Here is a 12,571-nt window from a genome sequence, read left to right on the forward strand (position 1 = left end):
GTGCTTTACACAGTGTCCATAGAGTAAGCACTCTGACATGTAAACTGTCATGATCGTTGTTATTATTACTGATCAGAGCGTGCTGACCTTTCCAGCAGCTGTTGCCTGCCCACAGTTCTGTGGGGCAACAGAGAACGTCCTAGTCCCCTGAGTGGAAAGGCTCGATAACAGAAAGCGGCCGCGGGTATGGCTCCGGGGCGCAGAATCCAGAGAGCTTACTAGCCTCCGCCAAATTTTCCTGACCTCTGAGCAGCGGTCGGCCGCTCTAGCAATACGGTCCTCCGCTTCTCGGTGGTGAGAGGCCTCGCGCTTGCGCGGTGTGCGCGGCGGCGGGCGAGGGGAGGGCCGGTCGGCCGGCGGGCGCGGCGGCGCAGGGAGGTGCGGCGGAGCGGAGCCCGCCTGTGCAGGTAACGGCGCGTGGATCGGCGCCGGGGAGGGAACGGGGGTCTGTTACGCTTCAGGCCCCCAAAGGGGAGGCTGCCTTCGCGAATCAGCAGGTCTCGGTCGGCCACGGACCCGGTCAGCGGGGTCTTCTCTGTCCTGAAGTGTGGCTGGAGCGCTCGGGCGGCCCACGCAGCGTCCAGCCCCGGACGGCGTCCGAGGTGACGGCGAAGCCTCCGGAGGACCGCCCCGGGCCACCCTCTGATCTCCCCACCTGAATAGCCCTAATCCCCGCGCGCCCGGGGGTAGTTTTTGAAGCGGGAAAGAGCCCCAGTTTATGTTTGTCGGAGGCTAATGCGCCGCCTGGGTGCTGGGACCTGGGGTCAGACCCGCCGCTCTCTGGTTCTCCGTTGCCCCGCAGAGCTGTGGGCAGGCCATCGCTGCTGGAAGAGTCAGCCCGCTTTGATGAGTAATAACAATGGTAATGACGGTTGATGTTTACGAACTTAGCCCTCTCGAGGCCCGGACTTGATATAGAGAGTTCATCTCCAGGATCTGCACACTTGAGACACGAGCGCAGAACCTCACAGAGCACCTTGTCTCCATTGGGGGGGCGGGGGGGGGGGCGGGGAGCTGTCTTCCCCACGGAACTTTCACGGTCTGGTTTTATTCAGAACGAGGCCAGACCATTCCCATCTGCGAAAACAGCTGCCCTTTTACCCTCTCACGCCCTTCCCTCGGGTTCCAGCTCCCATGTTCCTTCACGTGGAACATGGCTTTATATGGCCTCGCATCTAAAGCCATTCATTCTGGTATTTCTCTTCTGGCTCCACTTCCGTTTTTCAGAGATTTCCCCAAAACTGGGTTCTTAAAGTACAACTGTAAGCAACACGGTTCTCCAGTCAGACAGACTTGAATTGTAATCCAGGACTTGTGCCAATTTAAGTATGTGACTTGGATACGTCCCTTAACTTTGCTAAGCCTCCATTTTTTTTTCCATCTAAAAATGGGATAGTCATCCGAATCTCCAAGTGGTTGTGAAGATGAAAACAGGTGAAGTGCGAAAAATACTTAGCATGCTGTCTAGCTGGTACATAGTAAGCAATCAATTGATGTCAGTTATTTTTTGAACAGATAATTCCCCAAAGAAGCACAATTTTCTTAGAATCAAATGCAAAATATAATAATAAAACTTTTTTCATCAGTTACATAAGGAAGGTTTTTTATTTATTTTTTTATTTTTATTTTTTAAATATATTTTATTGATTTTCTACAGAGAGGAAGGGAGAGAGATAGAGAGTTAGAAACATCGACGAGAGAGAAACATCGATCAGCTGCCTCCTGCACACTCCCCACTGGGGATGTGCCCGCAACCCAGGTACATGCCCTTGACCGGAATCGAACCTGGGACCTTTCAGTCCGCAGGCCTACGCTCTATCCACTGAGCCAAACCGGTTTTGGCAAGGAAGGTTTTTTAAAGTGATGTTACTTAGTGCAAAGAGTACTCAGTGAAGAGAATGCCGTGGGCCAAGTGAGGGTACAACTTGATACAATCATTTGGGAAAGCAATGGAACTGTATGTCAGGAGCTTCAGAAATGTCAGTTACTTCATTTCACAAATGCACATCGGAAAATTTTCTTTGGGAAATAATCCTAATGCAGACAGGTGGTATTGTAGCATTATTTATGGCAGTGAAAATATTTAAACTTTTTATAATGGAAATTTTTAACATACACAACAGTAAATTAGGTAAATGACCCCCATGTGCTCATGACCCATCTTTAACAGAGATCAATATTTTGCCTATCTTGTTTTTTTGAAAAGATTTAAACCTACTAAATGTCTAAAAACAAGAGTTGGTGTACATTTATTTAGAGTGTTATGAAGCTTTTAAAGTAATTTGGAATTATGTACATGGTGTTATCACAACTATGAAAATTCAAAATTAACATCCAGTCTATGTAGAAAAACAGAAAAATGAGTACAGTAAAATATTAACAAGTTTCTGTTTGGTGGTGGGACTGTGGATGATTTTCTCCTTTTCTATTTTTGGAAACTTTATAAATAACCTATAAAAATTATATATTGTTATTATAACAAAGAAACAACAAACAAAACCTATACATCTTGCACCTGAACATGATAGGTTATACCTTTTACCGAGAATAGCTTTAACTCTCCTTGATCTATTTTAGCAACCTACATTTACATGAGCATTCTTGTGTGCCATTTTGTGTTAGTGCTTCATATTGAGCTTATGGTCAGCTAACACATTCAAATCTTTAACCAACCATCCTTATGTGTAAGTGATTTCTTTTTTTTAATTTTTTTATTGATTAAGGTATTACATATGTGTCCTTATCCCCCCATTCCCCTCCCCCCACACATGCCCTCACCCCCCTGTTATCTGTGTCCATTGGTTAGGCTTATATACATGCATTCAAGTCCTTTGGTTGATCTCTCCCCCTTACCTCCACCCTCCCCTACCTTCCCTCTGAGGTTTGACAGTCTAATCGATGCTTCTCTGTGTAAGTGATTTGACTCTGAAGTTTTATTCCCTTAATTTTGACTAGTGTTCCCCTTCAGGGTAGAGCAAGATTTCTTGTGAAAGGATGACTCTTTTTCCCATTTCTTCTTTTCTTCCAACTCATACCTTACGCATTTATACACTCTTCCTAAAACAACCACTTTGAACAATTCAAATAAAATAATTTTGTTTTATCACAATATTTTTCTTGTTCAAATAGATTGTAATGAGAACTGAAATAAATCCATGCTGCTCTTGATTGATGATCTAAATCTGCTTTTTAAAATGATAGAGTACATTTAAAAACAGTTCAGGGGAGGGGTCACCTTATAAAAAATGTATAAGGAGTTTTGTTTCAAGTCAATTTGTGAAGAAATTTTGTTTCCTAGGTATGCAAAGAAGCCTTTTTACACAGATGTCCTTAGAGATAATATGGATCAGTCCAGAGTTCTCCTCTGGGTGAAAGCAGAACCCTTTATAGTGGGTGCCTTACAGGTCCCTCCTCCATCCAAGTTCAGTCTTCACTACCTCAGGAAGATTTCCACCTATGTGCGAACCCGGGCCACAGAGGGAGCTTACCCACGCCTGTACTGGTCAACCTGGAGGCACATTGCATGTGGGAAGCTGCAGTTGGCTAAGGATCTGGCGTGGCTTTACTTTGAAATATTTGATAGTCTTGCAGTGAAGACACCGGAAGAGCGCCTGGAATGGTCTGAGATTCTGTCCAACTGCACATCTGAGGATGAAGTTGAAAGGCAGAGAAATCAGGTATGGCTTTATATGTATGTGTGCTTAATTACTTTGGAAAATAAACTTTTCAACTTTTAATTTTTAAATTAAAATATTTTATTTTTAAATTTTTAATGTATACACTAGCTGTGTAGTATGTGGTTTTAGGTTAATGATCGTTGTAATCCCAAAGCGCCCCTTGGGTTTTTGAAATTTTCAAAAACCACTTTGGCAGTACTTAATGAATTAGTCCTAGTTAGCAATCCTTATTCACCTGCTTCCAAAGCAATGTTACAGGAACCCTGTAATTGAAAGAGGGAAATACTTTCATTGACTTGAAAAGGTTGCCCGGTTGGTGTGGCTCAGTGGTTGAGCGTCAACCCATAAACCAGGAGGTCACAGTTCGATTCCCAGTCACATGCCTGGGTTGGGGCTCCATCCCCAGTGTGGAATGTGTAGGAGGCAGCTGATCAATGATTCTCTCTCATCATTGATGTTTCTCTCTCTCTTTCCTTCTCCCTTCCTCTCTCTGAAATCAATAAAAACATCTTTTAAAAAAAGTATTTTGAGGTCAATGAGTGCTTATGAACCACCTGACTTTTAAAGTAAACATCTGCTATGTGCTGGAATTCAAAGATTAGGACAGCATCTCTGCTTTCATGGCTTCATGGAGCTCATGGACTAGTAGGGAAAGCTGGTGTGTAAAAAGTGCTATTTAATAGTGTAAAATGTACAATAATTAAAAGTGTACATAACATACAGAAATAGAATAGAGAAGAGAATGATTGATGCTGGTGATCAGGAAGGACTTCACAGAGAAAGTATATTAATCAGAATGTGCTAGTTACAGTAGCAAGCAATCCAGCATTTCAGTGGCTTGCACAATAACAGTTTATCTCTCATTTATGCAACACAGCATCTCTAGGCTTTTGTTGTCCAAGCAATGACTCAGGGACCCAGGCTTCTTCTATCTTTTGGAGCCACTATTATATTAGTCAGCTTTGCTGTAGTTAAAAACAAACAAGCAAAAATGGCATTCTAGTGGCTTACAGTAACAAAGGTGTTTTTTTTCCCTTGCTTATTTTACATGTAGACTACAACTTAGCTATGGATCTCTTCCAGGCTGTGGCTTGGCTCTCTGTTCTTATTTGAGGACCCACGCTGAAAAAACAGCTTCTGGGTAGCTCTTCAATTCTTGCGACAGAGGGAAGAGCAACAAAGCAGGAGGAAACTCATGTGTAACATAAACTATGACTACTTCCATTCCATTGGCTATAGTTTTGTCTTATGTCCATTCCTAAAATCAGTGAAGGGGGAAAGTAAACTACCTCACAGGAAGTAAGGAAAATCCCAAGGTTCATATAAGCCTCTTGCAGGATAGGGAAGTGAACAGTTGCAAATATAATACAAGTTGCCACATCCTTGCCCACTGGGACCTCACAGTCTTTCTCTTCTATTTTTACTTTTTTGGGGGGAGAGTTTTGGGGAGGCTTGAAAGTAGACTGGGAAATGCCATCTAATTGTGTGCCCAGGAAGAAAAGAAAAGGTATTAGCATCTAGCCAGTCTTTGCCACATGGGATAATATATAAGCAAGGTTTTGAGGGATTGAAAAAAAGTTTGGCAAGCAACCAAGAGGGGCATTACGATTAATCATTAATCAAACATTTATTTAGTGCCTACTATATGCTAGCCCCAGTAGAAGATATTGTAGATACAGAGATAAATAAAAACTCCAAATTTTTTGAGTGCTTACTATGTGCCACATTCTATTCTTATTAGGAATATAAAAATGAAAAAGAGAAGGAACTGGTAGTCCGCTGGGGAGGCAGATATATGAAAGAATAAAAGTTAGGGATTTATGCTCATTTAAAAAAGCCAGTCCCCCAAGTTTATATACTATATGATTCTGTTTATATAATATTTTTGAAATGATAGAATTATAGAGATAGAGAACAAATAAGTGGTTGTCAGGGATTAAGGAAGTGGGAGTGAGAGTGAGAGAGAAGTGGGTATGGCTATAAAAGGGCAACATGAGGGATTCTGTGTTGGTGGAAATATTCTGTATCTTGACTATCACTGTAGTTTTGCAAGATGGGAAACTGGGTAAAGTATACATGGGATTTCTCTTTGAGTTCTTACAACTGCATGTGAATCTACAATTATCTCAGATAATTTAATTAGGAAAATAAAAAATGTTTGCCCTGGCCGGTGTTACTAAGTGGTTAGAGTGTCACCATGCACTGAAGGGTCTCTGTCAAGGGCACATACCTGGGTTGCAGGTTCGCTTCCAGGTCCAGGTTTGTGCGGGAGGCAACCATTCAATGTGTCTCTCTTATATCGATTTTTCTTCAGTTCCTTAGCAATAGCAACTTTTAGCCAGGTTGGGAATCAGGGTAAACATAAGTATTTTTAGCCAGGTGTATTACTTTCCTTTTTTGCCTCCCCTGTGTGTGTATGGAAATGCATATACTAGGATAATCCTGAGCTTCAAAACTTGAGTTTCAAACCACATCCTTCAAATAAGAAATCACTTATAAACATCTATAAGACCGGCCCTTGTTGCTTTTTTAAGTCAAGCAAACATCCCTTTAAGAATTTGATGAAAACCTGAGGCCTGCTCCCTACAAAATATACATACACAAAAAGATTACACACAGTTTTAGGTGTTGCACTGATATCCTAAACTTTCTTACTTAATAAGTCTGTATGTGAGCCTTAGTTAAACTGACCTCTGTGTCTTCCTTTGTCTCATCTATCGATCGATCTATTTATCCATTTTGCTAAGGTGTTTTTTTAACTGTAATTTTAAAATTCTGCAATACTATACTTTTAAAAAGTATGTATTTCATTCTTCTTCATAAGTTTTGGGAGAAAATGTCTGTGGCCATAGATGCTACACAGCTTTCCAAGAAGGTGACTCCAGCTTAATTAGCTTTAGAAACTGCTACGTCTGTGTATGAGAGACATACATAGCAAATGCTAGCAATGTTTCTATATACATTTGTCTTCCTAGGATCAGCAACCTGTTGTGAATTTTTTTACTATGTCTGTTTAGTTGTAAACCTAGTGATTGATATGGTTTTAGGACCTGTGTTCATCATTTATTTTCTTGGACAGCTTTCAGTGGACACCCTACAATTTCTGCTCTTCTTATACATACAACAGTTAAATAAAGTCTCCCTGAGGACATCTTTGATTGGAGAAGAGTGGCCTAGTCCCAGAAACAGATCTCAATCTCCTGACCTGACTGAAAAATCCAGTTGTCATAATAAGGTACTGTTCTATTTCGGTGTCTTTCTCTGAAAGGGAGATTGTTTGTAAGAGAGATTGTTTGCCTTCATTAAAAATTTTGTTGTGATTACTTATAAAAGCCACTGATTTTCTGGCTTGTTTTGTTTTGTTTTTCACTTTTTCTTTCCAAATTATAAAATAAAATCAAGGTGTGCAATCTTAAAATAGAGAAGTGACTTCAGTTCCTCCATTGACACAAAAATCACATGTTTTTCAGGCATATCATTCACTGTACTCTCATTAGCATTCCCATTTTCGCAAATGTTAATTTGAATCTGCTTATTTGACTAAAGATAAATAAAAAGGTGGAGTGTTTACATAGTCTGTTGAAATCTACTGAAAAATTTTCTAAAAATATCTTATGTTTAGGTAATATGCTTAAATATACTTAAGCTCAGCATGTTTAAGTAATTATTTGTGATGTGATATCCTAGAAGTTAAATTTAACCAGTTAACTGCCACGATATTTTGAATTTAATTAAAAAAGATCCGCTGCTTGCATTTACAGATGCTTATGGCGTACAAATGGTTAACTGCCTCACATTTTGAGTTTTAGAAAATCTTATTCTTTATGTTTTTATAAAAATATGTTTTTATCTGTTTATGTAAAAGTATTTTTTAGAACCTTAAGTGTAGATCTCAATATTTTTATCATGTGCAGGCTCTTTAATCTCCTTTTTCGAAGAAATCTGTTCACCCTTATATTCCATGATAGTATTGCCTCCTGGTTCTGCTTCTGCTTCTTCTCACTTTTCATGAGCCTCTTTCCCTCTGGCCCTTAGAAGCCTTTGTTGCTTAAGATGCTGCAAATTTTGTTTTCTCATTCAACATAGTTATTCAGCATAATTCTTTTTCTTCCCATGATTTCATATATCTCAATGGTCCTAAGTTTTTCTCCATTCTAGATTTCTCTCTGGACATAGATGCCCTATCTCTACTTTAAATTCAGAATGAGCAAGTCCAGATGTATTAGAGATGCCAACCATTGCCTGCTATTTCCACACCTTAGAGATGCCAAACATAGTTCCTGCTGAATGAGCAGCATTTAGAGATGGTGTTTTGAACTAAGGTAGCCTGCATTAAAATCTGGCTCTGCCACTTAATATCACATGATTTTAGGCAATTCAGTTTATTTTTCTAGGCTTCTCTTCTCCAAGTGGGGATGATAATGCCTATTTCTTTTCTTTTTTTTAATTAAATCTTTATTGTTCAGATTATTACAGTTGTTCCTCCTTTTCCCCCCATAGCTCCCCTTCACCTGGTTCCCACCCCACCCTCCGTCCTCACCCCCCGCCCACTGTCCTCATCCATAGGTGCATGATTTTGTTCAGTCTCTTCCCGCATTCCCCACACCCCTTTCCCCCCCAAGAATAGTCAGTCCCCTCCCTTTCTATGCCCCTGATTCTATTATAATCACCAGTTTATTCTGTTCATCAGATTATTTATTCACTTGGTTTTTAGATTCACTTGTTGATAGATGTGTATTTGTTGTTCATAATTTGTATCTTTACCTTTTTCTTCTTCCCCTTCTTACAGGATACCTTTCAGCATTTCATATAATACTGGTTTGGTGGTGATGCACTCCTTTAGCTTTCCTTATCTGTGAAGCACTTTATCTGACCTTCAATTCTGAATGATAGCTTTGCTGGATAAAGTAATCTTGGTTGTAGGTTCTTGGCATTCATCATTTTGAATATTTCTTGCCACTCCCTTCTGGCCTGCATAGTTTCTGTTGAGAAATCAGATGAGAGTCGTATGGGTACTCCCATGTAGGTAACTGACTGTCTTTCTCTTGCTGCTTTTAAGATTGTCTCTTTGTCTTTTGCTCTTGGCATTTTAATTATGATGTGTCTTGGTATGGTCCTCTTTGGATTCCTTTTGTTTGGGGTTCTCTGCGCTTCCTGGACTTGTAAGTCTATTTCTTTCACCAGGTAGGGGAAGTTTTCTGTCATTATTTCTTCAAATAGGTTTTCAATATCTTGCTCTCTCTCTTCTTCTGGCACCCCTATAATTCGGATGTTGGTGCGCTTGAAGCTGTCCCAGAGGCTCCTTACGCTATCTTCGTATTTTTGGATTCTTTTTTCATTTTGCTTTTCCGGTTGGGTGTTTTTTGCTTCTTTGTATTTCAAACCTTTGACTTGATTCTTGCGATCCTCTAGTCTGCTGTTGGGAGTCTGTATAATATTCTTTATTTCAGTCAGTGTATGCTTAATTTCTAGTTGTTCTTTTTTCACAACCTCGAGGGTCTCACTAGATTTCTTGAGGGTCTCATTAAGTTTATTGGCGGTTTCTAGAAAGTTCTTGAAAAACCTTAAAAGTGTGGTTTTGAACTCTATATCCAGTAGTTTGCTTTCCTCCATTTCTGTCATTTGTGTCTTGTTTCTTTGTCTCTGCATTTTTTTATGCTTCCCTGTGTTGATATAGTGGCTTTGTGTGTTAGGTGTCCTATAGGGCCCAGTGGCTCAGCCTCCCCAATTACCTGAGGTAGACACTCTTGGTGCACCCCCTTGTGGGCTTTGTGCAGTCTTGTTGTAGTTAAGCCTTGATTGTTTTAGGTAACACTGGAAGGGATTGATCTCCAGGCCAATTGACTGTGAGAATCAGCTGTGTCTGCAGTGGGTGAACTTCTGTGCTGGAGACACCCCTCCGGGGCAAGACTTGCTTCAGTGGGGCTTTGGTGCTCACTGGGTCTGCCCCCTGAGTGTGTCCTTTATGGATCCGAGAAGCTGCAGTCTGGATGGTCCCACTCTGACCACTGGGCACACTGGCTCCTGGATCGCAAAGGAGGTGCTAATCTAGCCTCTGCCTGAGGCTATCCAGCAGAAGCCAGCTGTGATGCAATGCAAGTTGCCCTGGGGCCTTGGGCCAGCTGCAGTTTGTTAGGTAATTATCAGATTGCAAAGGGCCAGGCCTTTCATATGCAAAAGGCTCCATGCACGGCTTGGGCGGGGTGGGGTCCCAGGGGATCAACAGGGTGGAGCGAGCAGTTATGGCTGCTCTCAATCCTGCCCTCAGAGGCCCTGCTTCTCAGTGTCCCGGCAATCACTGCAAACACCCCCAAGAGAAAGCTGCCCTCGAGTTCCGACCGATGCCAGACAGTCCAGTTTCTCCCGTATGAGTCTGGGTCCCCAGAGACTCGCCCGGGACTGGAGCTCAGAGCTTGAGGCTCCCTCCCGATTGAAAAAGACAACCATGTCCTCAGCCACCAGCCCTCTCCGCATGCGCCTCTGTACCTCTGTATTTTACTTCTGCACCGCACCTCCTCTGAGTCTTGGTATGCTTTTCTCTTTCCTTCTAGTTGTAGAATTTCCAGTCAGCCAGCCTTCCTGTGGTTCTGGATGATGTCTGTTCCGTCTTTTAGTTGTATTTTTGAAGTGGTTGTGCGAGGCAGCAATCTCCAGTGTTTACCTATGCCGCCATCTTGGTTTTAATGCCTATTTCTTAATGGCTGTGAGAATTCAGTAATATATGAGCTTGAGGTTTGTTGCGTAGTAGCACCAGTAAATGGTGATTCCAGTTTGTGCTGTATTGTGACCTCTCCCAAGAACTGATTAGACCAGGGATGGACACTTGACTAGAGTAGCCAATTCACTTGTATGTATTTAAAATTGGTCTGATTTGAAATGATGACCTGGCCTAATCAGTATCCCCAGGGATCAAAGAAAACCAGTTGGTGATGGGTGCTTCACTTGACAGCTCATGTGGCATTGGGACCAGAATAGTCAATTAAATTCATGATTGACCTGGAGTTATGAGGGATTAGAAACTCTGAGGTAATCAGAGGAAAAGAAGAGAATGGAACAGACATGCAGAGAGACACTGGCCCCTGAGAGAGAACCAGGTTCAAGATGGCTTTCCAGTTATAGTTCAAATGAGATCTACCTGTACTGCAGTTTTAGAGATGATTGTGTGTCCCTAGAGTACAATCACCCTTTACTTGAATTAATTTGTATTCCCCATATCAGTGAAAGTCCACCAGCCACCCATATTTTCTCTCTCATCACCCATACCTCATTAGTTATCGTGTTACTGATTGTGCCTCCAAATAACTGTTTAAAAGTCTGTCCCTTTTCTTCCTTTTACATAGCCCTTAATGCCATTTTGGGGGGGGGCCTTAATTTCTATAATTAGGTCCTACTTTGTCACCCTGCTATTAGTCTACAGTCTACCCACTATACTGGATTTTCTCAAATGCAGAAGCATTATATCTCACTTCTATACAAACTCCATCAGTGAATTCTCATTGTCATTGGCGTTTTTGCATTGTACTCTATGGAACCACCACAGTGCCTACTATGGGGGAGGGGGATGCAACAAAAGGAAGGAAGAATAGGTGAGGCTGTGGATAGCCCTGCTTTGATATGTCCTTTGGCATCCAAATGAGAGTTTATGAAAAAGGAAAAAAAAAGGTATAGCTATTGAGAAAATATGTTTAAGTCCTTGGCACACAAAATAAAGCCCAGATGTCTTAGTGTTTTACTAGTATACAACGCCTTTCATGATTGGTCTTGGCTACTGTTTTAACTTTTTTTTTTAAGCTGTCACTTCCCAGCATGCTTTCTTTACCTCACCCAGAATTATTTCCAGTTCTTTGAACACAGCAGGTAATTTTACTTCTATGGGCCTTGGCATATGCTGTTTCCTATGCTCAAGTGCCTTTTTCCTTGTCTATTTGCCTAACAACATCAATCAAGAATCTATTCACACTGCACCCACTATGATTTTTTTTCCCCAAGTGGAATTCATTTTTCTCATACTCATAGAACGTCTTTACAGATCATTGCTACAAGTCTTATCTCATTGTGTTATGATTTTTTTTTTTATATTGTCTTTTCACTCATAGACTCTGAGTTCCTTGAGAGCAGGAACTATGTCTTATTCAGTTTTTATAATTCATCACTTAACACTGCTCATATTTCGAAAAAAAATCTGTCAAAGGAGTAAGCCCCATCATTGGGACACCTGCTAACTCAAAGCTTATTCCTAAAGTTATAGCCTCTCTTAAATTTAGTTACTGTAAGATTAGTTGCCTTGTTTCATCCAGTGGAATTTAAAATATTTTGTAATTTGAGCAGGTAACTGAAGAAACCCAATGCTTCATTGAATGGATGTTCAAGGTGGTTATTTTTATATTTGATCTGAAACTTTTAGAGTATTTACTAGCTGTGTGACCTTGGGTGAGTTTTAACCTTTAAAAAAATTGTCATTGATCTTAGAGAGAGGAAGGGAGGGAGAGAAACGTTGATGTGAGAGAGAAACATGGATCGGTTGCCTCTCACATGTGCCTAAACTAGAGATAGAACTCTTAACCTGGGTATATGCTCTGACTGGAATTGAACTTGTCACCTTTTAGTATATGGGGTATATAGCTCCAGCCAACTGAGCCATACCAGCCAGAGCTTTTTAACTTTTCTATATCTCTATTTTCTCATCTATAAAATGGGCTATTTTAAGATCATTGTTAGGATTAAATATGTCAAACTTTGTGTAACACCTAGTGCTTGGCACACACTAAGGGTTAGCTATTAGTATTTTGAATTGGCTAGGGTGGAGAGAGAATCTGTTTATACCTATCACATACACACACAAAATCTTATAAGGTTTATTTGACACCTGAAATTCTTTGTTGGGGATGAGGCAA

The 12,571-nt window shown here is 41.0% G+C and overlaps 1 protein-coding gene across 7 annotated transcripts in view; it reads left to right on the forward strand.

The window, feature by feature from the left end:
• The first annotated feature begins 336 nt into the window (after positions 1 to 336).
• Positions 337 to 12,571, forward strand: part of TBCCD1 (TBCC domain containing 1) — a 35,403-nt gene continuing 23,168 nt past the window's right edge. For 2 of the 7 annotated variants that reach the window (XM_070406620.1, XM_070406619.1), the window contains exons 1-2: positions 3,125 to 3,677; positions 6,757 to 6,912. In XM_070406620.1, coding sequence (XP_070262721.1) covers positions 3,246 to 3,677; positions 6,757 to 6,912 — 588 coding nt within the window. In that variant the 5' untranslated portion in view covers positions 3,125 to 3,245. Of the gene's footprint in view, positions 408 to 665; positions 863 to 1,027; positions 1,435 to 3,120; positions 3,678 to 6,756; positions 6,913 to 12,571 lie in introns of those variants that run through there. The other 5 variants (XM_070406622.1, XM_070406623.1, XM_070406624.1 and 2 more) reach the window with 5 other exon arrangements.

Source organism: Myotis yumanensis, unplaced genomic scaffold, assembly GCF_028538775.1.
Source record: "Myotis yumanensis isolate MYYU_CA2020_CCGP unplaced genomic scaffold, mMyoYum1.0.hap1 SCAF_2, whole genome shotgun sequence".
Lineage (NCBI taxonomy): Eukaryota > Metazoa > Chordata > Mammalia > Chiroptera > Vespertilionidae > Myotis > Myotis yumanensis.